The 20,290-nt window shown below is 40.2% G+C and overlaps 2 protein-coding genes across 3 annotated transcripts; one reads left to right on the forward strand and one right to left on the reverse strand.

Annotated features, from left to right (window-relative positions):
• Window positions 1–17,200: 17,200 nt before the first annotated feature.
• Window positions 17,201–18,215, forward strand: LOC128729087 (uncharacterized). Of its 2 annotated transcripts, XM_053822739.1 has the most exons (3): window positions 17,201–17,212; window positions 17,343–17,740; window positions 17,827–18,215. In XM_053822739.1, the coding sequence occupies exons 2-3, from the start codon at window positions 17,471–17,473 to the stop codon at window positions 18,019–18,021; spliced, it is 465 nt and encodes a 154-aa protein (XP_053678714.1). In that variant the 5' UTR covers window positions 17,201–17,212; window positions 17,343–17,470; the 3' UTR covers window positions 18,022–18,215. The 2 variants fall into 2 exon arrangements, with proteins under 2 accessions (XP_053678714.1, XP_053678713.1); XM_053822738.1 differs by lacking the exon at window positions 17,201–17,212 and having other exon boundaries at window positions 17,218–17,740.
• Window positions 18,216–18,261: 46 nt separating this feature from the next.
• LOC128728971 (probable 4-coumarate--CoA ligase 1) lies at window positions 18,262–20,045 on the reverse strand. Its single transcript, XM_053822622.1, has 2 exons — window positions 18,915–20,045; window positions 18,262–18,849 (listed from the first exon to the last, which is right to left on the reverse strand). The coding sequence occupies exons 1-2, from the start codon at window positions 20,043–20,045 to the stop codon at window positions 18,262–18,264; spliced, it is 1,719 nt and encodes a 572-aa protein (XP_053678597.1).
• Window positions 20,046–20,290: the final 245 nt, after the last annotated feature.

Raw genomic sequence — 20,290 nt, forward strand, 5'->3', positions numbered from 1 at the left:
TGTTTCCGTATTAATGGCTACACAAATTTGAAATGATAACCGATTTGCCTAAACGTGTTTTTAAAATCTTTTTGTAACAAAGCCTAACCTTTCTGCCACCTGTGGGATTGAAAAGAGGAGGGTTTTTCCATATAGTCTTTCTTACAGTAATTACAAATTGTTCAAAATACAAATGGCATCTGATTTGATCTAAATATTTCATACGCGCTTCTTAAAACTCTCTGTACAATATGTTTTAAAGTTAAAGTTTCTGAAAAAAGTTGTAATGGTACATCTTTGGTACGTAAAGGTACAACTCAAAATATTCACTCAGACGTGGAAATGTTATCGAAATGAACTCAAATTTTATTACTAAATACAAAGAATGACGAAATCTGAATTCTTTAAGTGGTGATTGAATACAGAAAAATACAGAAAAATTATGATAAAGTAGAAATGGCTCCCAATTTGATTGAAACATTGTACAAATTCTTCTTATTATTCATAGAGCGACGATAATTCATTTACGCCAGTGGGAAACAAAGGGCGACCCAAAAAATGACTCGTTTATAGAAAGAAAGTTCGATTCGGCTGAATTTAGGTGAGGATGAATCTTCTTACACAAAATTTTAAGTAATGGAGTTGTGCTCACGAAGCAAACACAAAACAAGAGCTTCCATATGAGCCCAAAATACAGGAAAGCATTCTTCAACATATTAATAATAACAACGATATGCACTTAAGTAGGATTTCCTTTTTTAACCATTGTGTTGAGTTGCGTTGGAAATGTTATTTGTGTAAAAAATTTAAATTTAAATTACAGAAAGTAATGATTGCGAATATGGCGGAATTATGTTTAGAAAGGAAGCAGCCATGAAATAGAAAGAAAGCATAAAAAGATTAAGAGAAATTTCATCTCTTTTAAAATCAAAGATGCAGTAGAGGAACAGATTGTTTGAAATTCGCTCAATGAGATTGGGTTATGGAGAAAGGAGAATTGGGTCAGATGCATGATTTTCAAACCCTAAACATTCATGCGTTCGACGTCATGCATGTAAAGGATGGAACAACGTGTTACTTTTCCTTATTACTATGTAGAGGAATTTAAATGACGGATCGAAGAAAAACTATAAAGAATCCAAAAGGTGTTTCGAAAGGGAGGATACCAAGCATAAACAATAGGGTTTCCTTATTCCATGACACGAACGAGGCCACAGATTAGGCAGAAAGATTTTGCAAGAACGGGATGATCATACGAAACGAAGAATATGAAGAGAAATGGCAGTTGTAGGAAACAACGAGAGATGAGAGGTTTTAATATAAAATCCTTTCTTTGAATGGCATTGTGGTAAAAAAAAGAAGTTAGATAACTAGATAAGAGCGAGGTACAGCCAATTTTACAATCTATTTCAAGAGCGACAGAGAAAGATGAATAAAGCGAAATAGTAAACCTTCAAAGATTTAGCTACAAATTGAGGGACTAGATTGAAAACAAAACAAAATCAAAAGGCAGACAAATAGACACATTAAAGTTTGAATTACACCAGTATTCGTAAAAATGTTCCTTAATGTTCCGTTAAACTACGTCGCGCCGAATGTAATCGGATATATCATGTTGTATATGAATACAGTATTGTATGCAATTAAATTTGAAAAATAATTTAAAAACCTTTTGCGGCGCTTACGAGAAACAGGACGAAACGTTATGTAACAGGGTCGCGTGACAAAAAGAGGCTAGCTAGTCATCATCGGTTCTGCGATTGAATCAGTAATTTCATACGTATTTTAAAGATTTGGCCAATAGCAGTGAATGTTTTGTCACAAAAATACGATTGGCTTAAATGCCATATGACCCAATTAAAGTTTTCGAACAAGGAGGGGAAATAAGTTGTATGATCGGCTTATCAGTGTGTGTGAGAGTCGATGTGGGAGCGAGACAACCCTATCTTCGTTACGATCAAATTTATACCTCCTCGAAAATATACAGCATGTTAGCCTGGTACCAGCGTAGCTGAAAGGCAGCAACATGCTCTGTTCTGAGCGAGCAACGCGATTGGTCCAATAGATCATCGCTGCACTATGAGACAATGCGTGCCGAGTCGAAACCGTTGGTATACATCGCTTTTATTTCCGACAGTTTCATCAAATAAACATACTCATTGCAATGGGAAACATTGAGTTACAGCTCAAACAAATATGTTTTTGTTCGAAATGTATTATCATTGCGTATAAACAACATACGTCTGATTATTATCACACTACTTTTGGCCACGTACATCGATGTCGCCACTACATAGTCCGTGCAATATAAAAGGAACAGTTGCAAAAGAGATAAAATGCGGATTATCACTTGCGGGAGCGATCGACAATATGGACAAATATCGCCAAAGGGAGCTAACAATAAAGGCATGGCAGAAGCGTAAAAGCGAGAAGGAACATTATTCGAGATATTCCTTGAGTGACAAACGAGATCACTCGCGAGCTGGTACCAACTGTAGCAGCCACCTTGACTCCTGTTCTCCAGTTATCGCTTGTCTTTTTTGATAATTAAATTTGACGTCGAAAAGCTCCCGCTTAGCAGCAGTGTGCGTGATTGACTAAGGGAGGAAAGGAAAGGAATTATCATTTCACGGAGGACGTATTGGTTCGAGGTTATATTAAACAAAGGGGATTGATTTTTTAGATTTGCTCAGCAGCTTTTATCTCCTACAGAGCCTGTCACAAATGGTCGTGACGCAGCCACTGCTAAAGAGCTTCCACTGCAAGACGGGTGGTGAAGAAGGCGCCTGGCGAAGGGCTAGCGAGGGTCAACCTGAGGGTGCCGCACCGAGCAGGTATAATAAGAACCTGGTGCGGCAACAGTCTAGTTCCGGCAGTAACCAGGGACGGTTTACGACGTCGGCGGATCCTAGCACTCCGAACCGGCTGGCCACCCGACAGACGAACCCAGACAAAAGTAAGTAGACGTGCGTGTAATTAATGCCAAAATGCTTACTAGGCAAATGGTTGGATTGTCTTTACGGCTCCTTGAAGGAGTAGGAGGCTCTTAGAACGTATAGATTGAGAAGACTGTTGTAATTGCGTTGATTTAGGGAGCGTATTTAGGGTAATTGCGTTTATTAGGGATGAGTTGAGCGTAAAAGTGCATTAGATGTAGCATGTATTACCTGTTTTGCATGGATTATTTCGTGAAGGCATGCGATGGAAACGTATATACGAGTCATTCTCTCCGTGTGACAAATAGACACAAATTGTTCTGGTACGAAGTGCTAATTTAGTGGATGTAATCGAGCGTCTTAACGCTTCGTGCAACATTCATCGCGTACGTTACAACCTCTCTCATCGTTATTCTATTATTTCATCATCGTTTCTTACCGAGCAAATTCTCCCATTGGAAGGACCCTTACCTTGGTTTGTTTCATTTCCTACAAGGGAGCAGAAATCGAGGCCTTGGTATGCATTTTTCTCACAACACATCTTACTTATTTTTCATTTATTAAAAAAACTCACCTACATGCAAGCATTCATTTTTATGATTAAGACTCTTTTCTGGTGCTTTATTTCTTTTCATATGCTTCGTAGTCTATAATTCTATTACCAAATTCTTATGTTATGCTGTAGATTTAGACACATTTAAATTTAGATTACCTTTCCTGAAACGCGTTATGGTTCGAGCTACTATTAATGGAGACGTATGGTACTTTGTAGTCAGAATTTTAATTCAGATGTACTACTGCGTGAAGAGCAGTGACATAGAGCAGAGCCATCCTGGCAAATGCATGTAATGGTACAAACTATCAATTGTATTTAAAAACGAAACTTAATCCACCTTTATCTGGCGAAGCATTTGACAAAAATAAATTTCCAGATGCAAATTTGTGTCATCATTGCAAACTGAACGTCATTTGAGCCATTTTCTCGCTACTTTTCAACTAACTGCTCCCTAGGTATTAGCAGTTTGTATCTTTTAACGCTATTACCTTCATTTCTGTGACACCGTATGGCCTGGTTTACCCTCTGGCAAAAATCAAAGTAGCAAAGTATCAGCTTCCCCAAGAGGAAAAAGGGGGCATAAAAAAGCCTTTACAAACCTCACTTCCAGTAATTTTCGAAAACCACTCGACGATTCCAATAAGCCTTGCTCATTCCTTTAAACGAGTGAGTTTTATATTACGGATGGCAAAAGAATTGCCATATCCGGACTATGCAGAAATTTTCGTAAATGCAAAAGACGTCAACAAACAGTTCGTTTTCCTGTAATTCAACTCTCTCCACCCATTGACTAAGACACTAAACTGCACTAAGAAATTCAACTCATCCTCTCTCGATTTATGTCACAATGTAAATGTGAAAAATATTCTTCAACATATAGATATGAAAAATGCTATACCATTATTCAGTAAGATTCCATTTATAATTGTGTTGAGTTGCGTTCAAAATAGAGTCGGTGTAAATAATTTAAATTTATTTTATACAAATCAATCATTTCCAATGGAATGGTGTTTTGAAAACAAACAGCAGTACCGGTGAAAATAAAGGAAAAGGAAAATTGTTTCCATTCAGCATAAGTGACGGAATAAGAATAAGCAAAAGAAAGACAGAATGGTTTTGAACGTCATGCATGCTTAAGATGGAACAACGTGTTAATATTCCTACTTGCTATGTAGAGAGATTTATATGATGGTTAAAAGAAAAATGATAAAGGTTCCAAAGGATGTTTTGAAAGGGAGGATGTGGAAAATACAAAGCCTAAACAATAGGATGAAGCAAAAGAGGCCATGATGTGAAAGATTAGGCAGAAAACTTTTATCAAGAACGGGTGGATCATACGAAACAAAGGATATGTATAGAAATAGCAGTAGTGATACAACAAGAGAAGAAAGGAAATGATACAAAATTCTTTCCTTGATAGCTTAGATGATGCAAAGGGTAGATTTGTTGAATAAAGAGTTCAGAATAGTTTGAAAAAGCATAGTATAGTCAATTGTATGAGGTATTTCAAGAGGAAAAGAGAACAATGAATTAAACGAAATAGAAAACTTGCAAAGATGCAGCTAGAAATTGAGCAAATAAGTTGAATTCAAAAAAATGAAAAAAACGATGAATATGCACATCAATGTTTGAATTACACCAGCATTCGTAAAACTGATCCTTAATGTTCCCTTTAACTACGTAGTCGCGATTGAAATCAGGTATTATAGCTAGTTTTTTATAATAAAATCGTGGTAAGTTAAACTACTGCTTTTCGTGTCAATTATTCAGATGCGTGAAGTACCGGATGGCAGCACAAAGTGTTCAAAATAGAGATTTGAGTAACATTATATAAATATTCCATCTTGAAACCGAAAAACAGATTATGACAAACAATGCAGTAAACCTTTAAATTCAACATCACAAGAGACCATATTATTTTTGCAAACACGAAGAAAAATGTAAAGGATTTTCTTAGCATACCCATTAATAGCAAGGGCGATCATAGGTCCCATTGTTTTGTCATCAATTCTAAATCTGATAACTAAGTTCACTAAGAAAATTCCAAAATCACATACTTGTAGCATTAACATCCTAGAAGCTATAAAACTCCATAACCAAAAACAAAGCTTGCCAAAATTTTAGCGGCTTAGTACCTATACTTCAACTGAATGATTTAGCAGCAGTTTTTAGTACAAAATGAGTAAATTATGTATCAATAGAAACATAAAAGTGTCTACTTTTGAATGAAAATAAATCAAATATTTGAACTACACGCACTCTTGGTATATGCACTCTTGTACCAAACCTAGTAAACATAATTGTACAGTGCTGACGCGCAAGAGCTGTATCATTTAATCATTCAGCCATTTTATAAGCATCAATGCCTGGAATATAAATTTTTCGATTCGCAGAAAGTATTTTTCTCCCTTTATATTGAGTATTCGGGTTGAGTATTTTATGCAATATTTCGGGGGCTCCCGAAAAACCTCCTCAAAAGAGTAAATATTATTCGCCTACAATGATAGACGATGTCCGATCAGGCTGAAGTTTGGCACACAGGCTTCTTTTTACATTCTGCAAAAGTATTCAAAGCTTCAACCACCCTTCGAAAAGTGTCGGTAAGTACTTAAATAAAAATACAAATGTCGATCGAGTTGACTGAAATTTAGCAGAAAAGCTTCTTTGCAATGCAAATGATGACTGGTTTGCCTGAATATGTTTTTCTAACCTCTTTGTAAAAAAGCCAAGCCTTGCTGCAGGGTTGGAAATGAGAGGGAGTCCACAATATATTCCCCCTTTCTATAATGTAATTTTTTTATGAAAATTTGAATTGACCTTAATGTTGCGTGCGTGCTTATCGCAATTAGCCCGTTAAAAATATAAATGATGCCCATTTTTTGCAGAAATGTGATGCATAGACAATCTAAAAAACTAAAAGAACAAACATTACTAAAAACTAAAAGTGGCGAAGTTTCAGTTCACTGGACAGAGAGCAAAGGCGTGCTTCCGTACAAACTCATGAAAAAAGTGAATATTATTCGCTTCAAAATAAAGATGATGACCGATTTGCCTGAAATTAGGCTGAATTCTGGCACACATGCATCTTTCTACATTCTGCAAAAGTATTCAAAGCTTCAATCACCCCCGCGAAGTAAAAAGGGGAGCTCCCATACAATCACCGTCTAACAAATCTAAATTCTCCCAATGGGTAAGATGTAGGCTTTCATACAACCCCTTTTCCGTATTATGAAACAATATGTTTCCGTATTAATGGCTATACATACCCGATTGATTAATGATTAATAAATGATAACCGATTTGCCTAAACGTGTTTTTAAAATCTTTTTGTAACAACCTTTCCTAGCCTAACCTTTCTGCCACCTGTGGGATTGAAAAGAGGAGGGTTTTCCCATATAGTCTTTCTTACAGTAATTACAAATCGTTCAAAATACAAATTGCATCTGATTTGATCTAAATATTTCATACGCGCTTCTTAAAACTCTCTGTACAATATGTTTTAAAGTTAAAGTTTCTGCAAAAAGTTGTAATGGTACATCTTTGGTACGTAAAGGTACAACTCAAAATATTCACTCAGACGTGGAAATGTTATCGAAATGAACTCAAATTTTATTACTCAATACAAAGAATGACGAAATCTGAATTCTTTAAGCGGTGATTGAATGGTTACCTCTTTCAGCAAATACAGAAAAATTATGATAAAGTAGAAATGGCTCCCAATTTGATTGAAACATTGTACAAATTCTTCTTATTATTCATAGAGCGACGATAATTCATTTACGCCAGTGGGAAACAAAGGGCGACCCAAAAAATGACTCGTTTATAGAAAGAAAGTTCGATTCGGCTGAATTTAGGTGAGGATGAATCTTCTTTCACATAATTTTGAGTAATGGAGTTGTGCTCACGAAGCAAACACAAAACAAGAGCTCCCATATGAGCCCAAAATACAGGAAAGTATTCTTCAACATATTAATAATAACAACGATATGCACTTAAGTAAGATTTCCTTTTTTTTAATTTAGATTACAGAAAGTAATGATTGCGAACATGGCGGAATTATGTTTAGAAAGGAAGCAGCCATGAAATAGAAAGAAAGCATAAAAAGATTAAGAGAAATTTCATCTCTTTTAAAATCAAAGATGCAGTAGAGGAACGGATTGTTTGAAATTCGCTCAATGAGATTGGGTTATGGAGAAAGGAGAATTGGGTCAGATGCATGATTTTCAAACCCTAAACATTCATGCGTTCGACGTCATGCATGTAAAGGATGGAACAACGTGTTACTTTTCCTTATTACTATGTAGAGGAATTTAAATGACGGATCGAAGAAAAACTATAAAGAATCCAAAAGGTGTTTCGAAAGGGAGGATACCAAGCATAAACAATAGGGTTTCCTTATTCCATGACACGAACGAGGCCACAGATTAGGCAGAAAGATTTTGCAAGAACGGGATGATCATACGAAACGAAGAATATGAAGAGAAATGGCAGTTGTAGGAAACAACGAGAGATGAGAGGTTTTAATATAAAATCCTTTCTTTGAATGGCATTGTGGTAAAAAAAAGAAGTTAGATAACTAGATAAGAGCGAGGTACAGCCAATTTTACAATCTATTTCAAGAGCGACAGAGAAAGATGAATAAAGCGAAATAGTAAACCTTCAAAGGTTTAGCTACAAATTGAGGGACTAGATTGAAAACAAAACAAAATCTAAAGGCAGACAAATAGACACATAAATGTTTGAATTACACCAGTATTCATAAAAATGTTCCTTAATGTTCCGTTAAACTACGTCGCGCCGAATGTAATCGGATATATCATGTTGTATATGAATACAGTATTGTATGCAATTAAATTTGAAAAATAATTTAAAAACCTGTTGCGGCGCTTACGAGAAACAGGACGAAACGTGATGTAACAGGGTCGCGTGACAAAAAGAGGCTAGCTAGTCATCATCGGTTCTGCGATTGAATCAGTAATTTCATACGTATTTTAAAGATTTGGCCAATAGCAGAGAATGTTTTGTCACAAAAATACGATTGGCTTAAACGCCATATGACCCAATTAAAGTTTTCGAACAAGGAGGGAAATAAGTTGTATGATCGGCTTATCAGTGTGTGTGAGAGTCGATGTGGGAGCGAGACAACCCTATCTTCGTTACGATCAAATTTATACCTCCTCGAAAATATACAGCATGTTAGCCTGGTACCAGCGTAGCTGAAAGGCAGCAACATGCTCTGTTCTGAGCAAGCAACGCGATTGGTCCAATAGATCATCGCTGCACTATGAGACAATGCGTGCCGAGTCGAAACCGTTGGTATACATCGCTTTTATTTCCGACAGTTTCATCAAATAAACATACTCATTGCAATGGGAAACATTGAGTTACAGCTCAAACATATATGTTTTTGTTCGAAATGTATTATCATTGCGTATAAACAACATACGCCTGATTATTATCACACTACTTTTGGCCATGTACATCGATGTCGCCACTACATAGTCCGTGCAATATAAAAGGAACAGTTGCAAAAGAGATAAAATGCGGATTATCACTTGCGGGAGCGATCGACAATATGGACAAATAACGCCAAAGGGAGCTAACAATAAAGGCATGGCAGAAGCGTAAAAGCGAGAAGGAACATTATTCGAGATATTCCTTGAGTGACAAACGAGATCACTCGCGAGCTGGTACCAACTGTAGCAGCCACCTTGACTCCTGTTCTCCAGTTATCGCTAGTCTTTTTTGATAATAAATTCCGACGTCGAAAAACTCCCACTCAGCAGCAGTGAGCGTGATCTTTCTGTTCTGGTGGGCTCGTGAAAACGAGATTCTTTGAATCAGGGGATAAAAACTGGGTTTCTTAAGTGCCTTTTTTTTTTAAAATCATAAAGATTGCATCTGAAAAGGAGTCTTGATTAACTAAGGGGGAAAAGGAAAGGAATTACCTTTTCATGTCGAACGTTTGGTTCGAGATTGTGCTGGAGAATTGGGATGGATTTTCATCTTTTCGGCAGAAGGACTCACTCTAAACAAGTACAATCTCCTATTACTTGATTGGAGTAGAAGAGAGCTTTAGTGGATTCAAGGACATTGAAAATTGAGTAGTAGTTACAAAAGATGTACTGTTTTCCTGCATGTTTGCTCTACTGTTAAATTTGACATGAAATTTCATGGATTCAAAGATCATATTCTTCGGTATTGTGATGTAAAAACTAGTTTATTTTCAATACACAATATGAACCGCACGTTTATTATCACAGCACCTCCCATGACTTTCGAAGGTAAGCCACAACTTTCGATATGTTGTGCCTTTTGTATTTTTTAATTGCCTCTATCAGAGGTTCGAACTTCTCCACAAATATTCCTCTTGTCTGTTTCACTACTTCTTCCAGCTTGCGCTTAATTAACTTATCTATCTCTTCTTTTGTTGGGCCACAGGTTCTCGCTACCCAGCGCTCCCAAGCTGGATATCCTTCACTTTACTCGCTTCACTTTTCCTCCATCGCTGGTCTGCTTTGGCTGGTCTGCGGCAAAAAGGTGTTTTCACTCACTTGGGCCATTTTGATATAGTTTTAGAAAAATTGTCACTTCGTCGAGCAAGCACTTTTCCACATTTTTTTCTTGTTCGGCACTTTGCGCATTGTGTTACCCTTTGGTCACCGCTAACATGTCTTTTGTAGCGTATGCACTTTTAATGTGTCTTTGTTTTTGCATTATGTCTCCTATAACACATCTAGCATGCTATTCGTAGCGTCTGTTCTTATATTTTTTTTCCCCTTTTCTACTTTTCTGGCTCGCTCACAATTGAGCACGTCATACTGACGTGGCCTGGTCAACAAACGTTATCCAGGTAACTCGATCCATGGCTGTAGCTCTCCATCTCCGGTCGCATCCAATATACCACAGGTTCATTTCACATTTGTGTTCAATTTTTTTTCACTCAGTATTATTTCACTTTTGTCGATAAATTGTTGCACTGTGCTACTCATTTTTTTACTTTACCATTTTTTCCACAAATTGAACTTCACTATAGTTGCATTTTACTGTTTATATCCGTGCCATGTAATATATCCAAAGGTTGCAGCTTATGGTCACGATCGCCTTGTAATATACGTAATCGGTGGTGCTGTCATGGATATGACCGTCCAGGCGATCTTTGGAAATCTAGAGAGAGGTTTCCCATACTGGATCGTTGGAGTGTTTGAAGCCTTACCTTGGGTAAGGGATTACTTAAAACTCTTGAAATGAAACAACATGAGTTAGGTTAGCCTGCCGGACCGTTACTGTCCGTCCGCTTATGGTTGACTTTATTTATACTCCAAATTATTTCGGTTATCTAGTTTAAATGGTAAATTCAACATTATCGGTTTGGCTTATTGCTTTCGTCGAATAAAAATGATTCCCTTCGTCTGTGCGTAAAAAATTGCTTATTTCGCTATCTACCGGTGCGACTACCTTCTCACGGTTATATTGTTTTGTACATTGGTCATCTGTTTTATCATTGAATGTTTATGAGGGCTTGTTCCGTCGCCCATAGCCACTTGCCCTTTGCATACAGGAATGCTTACTTGTCTATGAATGAAGAGCACCATTACGACAGTCCATGGCACTAGAGAAACCATTCTCATGGCGCTAACGCTGCTGGAGAAGAACATTGGAGACTACAGATACAGCCTCGTTTCCAAACAACATTACGAGGATTAAGATAACAAGCACATAACACTGAGATATAAACGATGTGAAGTAATCCGTGGAGTTAGCAGAGTTTTTTATCATGTGGAAATCTCTCGAAGTAGACTCTACCGGGGGAATGAACAAGTGAATAACTCAGGAAACTAAGTGTAATTTATTAGATGTAAAAGCACTTCTGGAAGCATATAAATTAAACTATGGACAATCTTACTCGTAGCCCTCTGGCGAATATTATATCTTATTATATATTTTTATTTATCTTATTTTATATATTCTTTCCACCCGAGCTGTTCCCGTTCCGCAGTCCACCCTCAACCCAGTTCCCGGACGTCACAACCTGGAAGAGTCCCAAACCTCGTCGTCCTCTATCATCAGAAGGTGCAGGCTGCTCTGAACCTGCCAACATGTCGCCATCACACGGGCGGCAATAAAAGACGCATTTAGACGGCACTCGAAATGAAGGGCTCACCAGAGAAAGGAAGGTTGAAATATTTATCAGTAGTCAATATATATGCTGATACACAGGCAGCGTAGTGTCCTTTGCTTGGGCAGACGTTTGAGCTTGTTCAGTTTGTCGGAAGGACCTGTTCGACACCTGTTCGAGATGGGTAAGCTACCGGGAGCTTTGGATTCGCGCGAGAGATGAAAGCCAGGGGGAGCACTGGTGAGCTTTGCAGCAGATCAAACGCTGTTGTGCGGTATGTGGATCGTCCGGTAACGGGTTGAGAGGGTTCGAATTTCGAGGAACCAGTAGTGTGAACAGATGTAACGGTCAATTTCACGCCATCTGATATGCATACAAAACGCTGGTGATGCTTTGGAAAGGGATATTCGTGCTGTTGTTGAAAGGGATATTCGTGAGTTTGGGAGGAGACAAACTCTAAGGGACTTATCGAAATGGGGACGTTGGCAGTAAAAGGTACAACTTAGTGACGAAGAAATTAGCATTTTCTGAGAATACTTTTTTTATTGCCATTTTACAGGATGGCATCTGTTTAGTACTTGCTTCGCGAATTGTTCGATTTTAAAAAAGCATGAAGAATGCATCTAGCTGCTTGAAAATAGTTCAACTGTTGCTCGAGCTAACGATAAGTACTCATCACCTTATCAGAAGTACAGAGGGCATTTCAATGTCATGAACTCCACAAAACTATCCATCGAAGACTTCATCTAGAACATCACGCTTTTCCTTCTTGTCTATTCCAAACATAGTCCTTAATTCATCTGTTGCTGTACACACTGTAGCGCTGATTCAACTGCTCGTGTTCTCGAAACGCCCCAATCGGCAGGGGTGCGAGAACTCTAAGCTCCCAAATTAAGATAACGGCGTGCTAATGCTCATACTCCGGGAGTACAATTGACAAAGCCATACAGCTAAATTTCCCACCCATCTATCCGCCGAACAGCAGAAAGACCGCTATAGATGCTGGAATAGATGCGAAATGGGTCGTGGTGCTGTAAAAAAATCAACCTTTTTTCACCATCTAATGCCCGTTCCATTGATTGAGATGCAAATGTTAGGGAAATTCCACTCATCGAATGGAAAATTTATCGAAAGGAATGAGCTAGCTTTTGTGAGCTTCTCGTTCCACTGCTTTATTCAAGTAGGATTTTGAGAGTTTGCTAATAGTATTAAAAACCCATGTAAGGAAAAGCAATCATTGGGATTGTGAGTTAAATTTATGCCTATAGCTTCTTGCACTACCGGCAAAAAAGTAAGTAACAACGGCATCCAATCAGAGCTTTTTGTAACCTAAACTTTCGGTTAACTTTTTATTCGCACATCCTATTACAGACGAATTTATCAGGGGTGAGCAATCCTTGGTTCTGTATTAAATTCGTTTGTTTCTTTGTTTCCGAAAACATTCGATTTATTATTTAGATTCAAAGATTCAATGTTATTGGGTGATTTATTCCAAAAATTCTTGAGAACAGTGTCTACAGTGACAGTGTGATTCTTGAGAAAAATCGTCAAACAATCTGCCAAAACTACAGAATGAAATGATATCGCTCCATAAATAATAAACCAGCACATTTGAATAATAATAGCCAATCGATTTCGTATCCCTGAACCCCCACCATTGAAACTGCGTCTCGTATCGCCATTTCCCGGGCCCTCGTGGAAAAAGAAAAGCCCCAAGGAGATTCTCCACGCCGAATGATTTACGGCATCAGGATCAGCTGTCTGTGAAAGCAGAAAGTTGACGCGTCCGTTTGCGAGCGCGACGCTTCGCGGATCCTTTTTCCGAACCCGGATCCAGGGCGTGATCCTAGCGGGAAAACTATTTCGTCGAAATAAATTTCCTATTGACTTGGGCTGAACTTTTGGTTGGTACAACTTGATTTTCGGCTCTAGGACAGCTGCCGACACGTCCGCTGCCGGCGCGCATCTTTTCCTTACGAAGTTGCATCTTACTGAGTTGCATCTTTTCCACCCGACGTGGAAGTACGCTTTCGCACATATGATCAAGTTACCATTCGCGTCGCTCTACTAGCAAAGGGTAGGTTTTTTTTTGTTCCGTCCTTTCCTTGCGAAGAGGTAAATCTTGTGGATGTCCTAAAACTGTCTCTAAAAGGACACACTTGGCTGGCTGAGAGAAGCTACCACACGAGCCCGAAGCTCTAGTAGTTTGAGGTCACTTGAAGACATCCTACGTCCAGATAGGGAATGTCGCTTTCCCTTTGCTTTTCGTTCACTGACTAGCTCGCTACTATAACTTTGCGCATCTAAAGCAAAACTTTTCACCTTGATAGCTAATGCAACCTGCATAACTCTCATATGAAAAAATGTCAAATCAAATGGCTTCTATTAGCCGGTGTAACTTTCATAATAGCAACAGTAATAAAAAAGTAGTAGTATAGTATGATTTGCACATACAAGTGCTCTAAATGCTCGCTTCGACAGTTTGTTTGAACGTGAGACATAGTACAGAGAAGTTTTGAACGTGAGACATAGTACACAGATATTCTCAACGAAAGTTCTATCTGATAAACGAATACCTTTCGGAGCATCAAAGGATACGTGGGCCAACATTAGTTTAATGTTTTCAATTGATGTAACAACCCTGTTTGAGGTAAGTTGCTAATGTTACTGGAGTGCAGAAAAAAACACTGTGACCGTTGCTCATTGCACCAGTCAGTTGCACTTTGCAACTGCAACAAATGCACCTGGTAGACTACGCCTCACGGGGATAAAATTAATTTAATTCGAATATTTATGGCAGTCTTTCCGACGCTCGGCTGTCAAAAGCACACCATCGGTCGTACATTGTGTCAATCGGGCTGGGCTCTTTTTCCGTGGTAACGCCAAAAGGGTGGAGCAACCGGATGCGTCCTCGTGATGGAAGATCCGGACCGTTTCTGGTGCGGACAGCAAACTCAATCCAATATACTCGAGGAAAATGGGCGTACTGCACATGCCGTCACCGGGCGGTGGGCCGTAGATTGATTAGGTAGGTGATTTATACCCTCTTTGGCCACACGAAAGGACCTGCTGATGGAAACTGCAGCCATCCTTGGGGTGGGGCAGCTGCATCAGGGAGCTTTCTCGGAGTGAATGAATGCTTCTTGCATTCTATGACGATCCGTGAATGTTTTTTTTTTTCTTCCTAACATGTACATCCATCTCCTCCAGCGGGAGTCTATTGACAATATAATGTATTTCAGGACAAATTGAAGGCAAAATGCCAACAAGCGAGGCTTTAAGGATGCCCAAGAAAATTTGTTACGTGGGATGGAGAAAAAAATGTCAAGACGGGATGTTGTTAACACAACGGATACAATTACGGATAAAAATACGATTTCTAGTCAAAACAAGCAATCGTAAACACCACGTGTTATCATATCGTTGCGAAAGAAATACATCGACCAACACGTAGGATCCGCATTACTATCACGGCTACGAATACGAATCTCCAATGCGGTATAACCCGTACAACTGTATTTACTATCACGGCTACTAATTTCCAGTACGGTAAAAACCTCTACCATTATATAATATTAGTATATAATGCGGAATCCTAAGAAGAATAAATCAAAGTCGATCTAGAACTCGATAAGAAAGGGCTTGTTTTTTTTATCTCAAAGAAAGAACGGAACTCTCCTTTCGGCTAAGACTGGCACTCATACGGGTACTCTACTCAAAACTATCCGAAAGCTCTGCTGAATTCGGAACCCCACAACTAGCGGGAAGGTATTAGGGATCCATTGGATTCTGCAGACAATTCATCTCGTGCAGAAAACCCCTTTTTAAAATTGATACGACCTGAGGGTAGCTCTAGCCGCTGGGCCATACCTGCGCGTGACCCGCTCGGCCACCCCACTCCTAACACGGGACATCATTTACTTTTATATCGAAATAGCATTATTGATTCTGTTCCTTTCGGAAACATTCTTTATGACCGTTTTTGAATTTCAATCCAAAAGTTTAGGACATGAACTATTGAAAAGTAGCTGTTGCGCAAATAGAGCCTGCAGAATTCTCACCACTGCAAGACTACTTCAATTTGAAACACACAACGCTTCCGATAGTGTTGCCACGGTCGAACAATGGTATAGAACTACATAAGTTATCTGATTCGATAGTAATGCCTTACCGTCATCGCTAATACCGCAGTAATGAAATAAAAAATAGATGGCGCTAGAGTAGGTAAGCCCATGGAGCTCGGGTCGCCCACGGTGCATGGAGTCGGAGGTCGTTGGTCCGATAATTAAGGACGATCAGTAAACGGGTAAACAGACGATCGGGTGAAGGGTCAAGTGCAAAATAAAAGAGGTAACGGAAAAACACTGTTTTTTCTAGCTATCAAATTCTAAAAAAAGTGGCCAGCAGCCAGAAAGTGTGAATTCGCTACCAACATTTTTCATTCCGCTAGCTTACACAGGAAGTTTGCGAACAGATAGATTACCGAGTCGATAATACCGATAATATAAAACCCATAAAAAACATAATTAGTTATTCATTTTACCAAAACCCACGAACAAATCACAGAAGGAAATTTATTAGAATATTACAGTGGTGTTATATCATGTATTATAGCATCGTATCAATGAGTACCTACTCTACTCAATCGGAACTCATTTTTCTAAACCTGAAGTCCAAAGCTTGCTTTTATGCCAAAGAGTGCTTTTGAGTGCCGCTTTGTATTGCGGGATCAAACCATTGATCGAATTAAATGTGAATCGTTATCTTGCTAAATTCTTTTAATTAAATGGTAAAAGCTCCATATATACCCCTCCTTCTCCTACCCCCTACCCCTTTCACATTGTTTAACAGTACACAGAAAATATGAGCGCTATCATGTATACGTCACCCATGGTTAGTGACATGTATAAACAAATGGGTTAGCTCAAAAGTGTCTTGTTTACATAGTAGAGTTAGATACTGTCGAACAAATATCATCGTTAATATAATTTTTCCTCAACAGATATTTTGGTAAAAATGTACTTAAGTCGAAGGGGGTAGGGGGCGTGTTTGTGGAGTGTGTGGAGTTGTTGGGTAGGGGGGGTTGATATTTTGCATAGGCCGCCCACCACCAACAACAAATCCGATTGCAAACCATGCTGTGAGACCAGAGCTTAAATACATGAAGGCTATGGAAAGTTTCCCAAAGACACAAGACTAGATTTGTAAAAAAGCACTTTGCTGAACCATAAATTATGAGTACGGTTTATACTACAAAGAACTGCCCTTTTCATCATGGATTATTCATTATCGGAAGACGGATTTTTACACAGTTCAGAGACCAATGTGGGTTCCAGCAATCATGAAATGCCGAGATTTATCCATTCTAAACACCTTTGAATACTGATAGTCATCTTCGAAATTTCGTCTGGTTAAAATAAAATCGTAAAAACTTTATTACTTTAATCAATTTAACTATTGAATTTTTTGTTTCTGTAAGTCATATGATTTTATTTACTAGTTGAATAAAGGTAAACAAGACACCTTTGAGCTAACCTGCTTGGTTATACAAGTCACCAATCCATGGGTCCAATTTTCATTGAAACAAACCGCATCATTGCTATGGTTATGTGTTACTATCAGGTTACTATGGTTATGTGTTACTAATCTTGAATTTTAATAACATGAGTTAATCCACCTATTTTCTACGAGTGTGATTGATATGCAAATACGATTAGTTAATTCACCAATTCTCATGTTTTGATTATTTCAGCTAGTTTCATTTTAGACATTGAAATAGCAAACCCAAACACACCGTTTCATTCCACCACACCGTTTGGTATATCTACGTACAGAATTATATGTGCTACAGAAAATAACTGATAAGACTAGTATTTCACCATGAGCGAAGATTTAACTCCAAATGGCGTAGATGTTACCAAATATGGTTCCTTGCAGCATGATTTTGCATTCATTCATAAGAACGAATCTTTCGTGAAAACCTTTCAAGGAATTGAGGATTTTTGCCAGCATGTCGGCGAACAGTATGACCTGTACCCAGTCCTCTCTTTGAAGCAACAAGTACAGCTCGATATTTTGTCGCTGTACACCGTCAATTCGATGTTCTGGATGCACGAAAAATCCAAAGGATCGCCTCCGGAAGCGATGACGGTAAGACTTTCGTCCTTCCTCTTGTAACTGAATATGCACAAGTTTTGTTTGCCGTTTGTTGAAACCCGATTCTCATTTTATTGTAGGACATAAGGCATAATCTAACTCAGGTTCAGAATATCATGAAGCGATTCAAAATGATCCAAGATAAAAATTTGCGACCTTGTCTCCACAAGGCAGCCGTAGGGCGGTTCGTCCGGGCTGCTCTGTACGACATAGACAACAAAAAAGAGCACGAACACGGCGCCCCATTGATGAAAAAGAAACGTCGTGAAATGTAATACAACAATATCAGCACTAAGATGATCACGATTCGCTCCGGTTGTGGTGAAAAGAGAGTGAATGGCCATCATTAGAAGTAAAAATCATGTAATATGAAAATTGTATTATAACGGATTGCGAAGTGTACTAGCTTTGCGCGAAACGAAAAAAGTGAGCATGTTTATTAATTAAATAACCGGTCAGACGGCTAGATTCATCGCAAATCAGTGTTAAACCTTATTGCATTATGTAAGAAGGAATCAAACCATGTCCGTCCTAGTCGTTTTACTGTTCCTAAGGCTAACTTGTTCGGTCGCTAGTTGTTTCGCGGCACCACGCATTACCTTTCCGCTGACGGTCATGGGCAGTTGTTCGACAAAGATAACGCCTCCATGCAGGTGTTTGTGTACCGGCCGAATTTGTCCGTCTGGTGTCCGGGCGCAATGCTCAACCACGCGCTGTTCGGTGAGCAGATCCGGCCGTCCATCGTCGTTATCCATGCGGACAATCAGCGCCGTAGCACGATCATTGTAGGGGCGATCGGAATTGGTCAAACCGATGACGACAACCTGCCGCACGCCGGTCAGTTCGCCGATCCTACTCTCCAGCTCAGCCGGCGCAATTTGATAGTTGTCGTACTTGAGAATTTCCCGTTTACGATCAACCAGGTACAGAAAGCCAGCATCGTCGAAGTACGCGATGTCACCGGTGCGAACAAAGCCATCTTCGTCTAAGACGGCGTGTGTGGCCAACGAATCGCTGTGGTAACCGAGAAACGGATACACCGGCCGTACAAGCAGCTCTCCTGATTCACCTGGTCCCAAGGACTGTCCTGTCTCGTCTACAATCTGCCAAAGGAAGCGCAAATGGTCAGTATTGTCGATGTTCGTTCACCTCCAGCCCACATTCTAACCTTGGCCGTTACTCCCGGTAGCAGGAATCCGACGGAATCGCCACGTGGAATCAGCTCGTATGAGATGGATCCGGTCTCGCTGGTGCCATAACCTACGAAACAGCGGCCCTTGCCAGACACCAGGACCCGTTGATTGATGACGGTGCGTAAGCCCACCGGTACAGCACTTCCGCCGATCGCAAACAACCGCACCGATGGTAACTGGCCGGTCGGAGCCAACGCTCGAACAATGTCACTCGCTAGAGCCGGAGTCACCAGCAACAGTGTAACCCCGTACCGGTTGCACAGATCAATCGTCCGCTCGGGAGTACCCCGTTTGGCCGTAATCACACGCCGGATGCCATTCAACACTCCCGTCAGCAGCATCTGCACGCCAGAGATCCAGTAAAGCGTGCTGAAACACAAGATCGTTTCATCTCGATCGAGCTGGCTAATGCGCTGGTACCCGGCGATTAATTGCGCATGTGAAAGGCGTACTGCCTTGGGCAGACCGGTTGTTCCGGACGAGCACACGATGGTGCCCGTGAGTTTGGCCGAATCCCCATGGTACAGTGGAACAAAGGCGTCCTCTTTCAGCCTCGCCGGATCATCCTGCGCGCCGGTACACTCCAGCAGCTCTCCGACGTGGAAACAATCGTCCGGTAATGGATCGTCACCACTCAATAACACACCAAACGGACGGTCAAAGCTGAGCTCAACCAAGCCAGCTGCCTCCCGAACAACGGCGATGGCGTCCAGATCACCCACGACGAACTTAGGGCGGGTCAATCGCAACACGTGAGCAACTTCCGCCACGCTGAACGCCGGATCTAGCGTGTTAAGCGGCACACCGGCTAGGAAACATCCAAACGCAACCGGAGCGACGTTGTCCGAGTTCCGGGCTATCAATGCCACCACCTCATCCTGCCGGAAGCCAGCGGTGTTGAGGAATTGTGCGAATCGCACCGACCGACGCCGGAGTTCGATGCACGTCAGGATGGTTCCGTTGTCCGCGTTTAATTGGGCAGGTTTGTGTGGCGTTCGTTCAAGGACGTTCAGCAGGACTGGTCCTAGGTTGGCGGCTGGATTCAGAATTGGTGGACGGTACTGGCCGTGCCAGCATTGCGTAGCTGCGTCGTAACTGGTGGCCATGCCGGTGCGAGAATCGATATCGTCGAACAAACGTGGACATCTGAAGTCGCATCAAATGCACAACCTGCCCAAGGCACTCGATCCTGCTCGCAGCTTTTATCGGACCACTTACACGCTTGGGATTAACATTGCATTTCGAAAACGCTGTTGACTGGCTATTGTCCGGCATAATTGCTCTATCTTGAGGGCGTCTATCGGCGACACTCCCGGCTACTTACAGTTGCTTAATGCCATAAATGCCACTC

This window comes from Anopheles nili, chromosome X, assembly GCF_943737925.1.
Source record: "Anopheles nili chromosome X, idAnoNiliSN_F5_01, whole genome shotgun sequence".
In the NCBI taxonomy this organism is placed as follows: domain Eukaryota; kingdom Metazoa; phylum Arthropoda; class Insecta; order Diptera; family Culicidae; genus Anopheles; species Anopheles nili.

Coding starts and splice junctions, on each gene's coding strand:
- LOC128729087 (XM_053822739.1), top strand. CDS start 17,471: ATGAGCGAAGATTTAACTCCAAATGGCGTAGATGTTACCAAATATGGT. Junction 17,741..17,826: donor CGCCTCCGGAAGCGATGACG/GTAAGACTTTCG, acceptor ATTTTATTGTAG/GACATAAGGCATAATCTAAC.
- LOC128728971 (XM_053822622.1), bottom strand. CDS start 20,045: ATGGCCACCAGTTACGACGCAGCTACGCAATGCTGGCACGGCCAGTAC. Junction 18,850..18,914: donor TACCGGGAGTAACGGCCAAG/GTTAGAATGTGG, acceptor TTCCTTTGGCAG/ATTGTAGACGAGACAGGACA.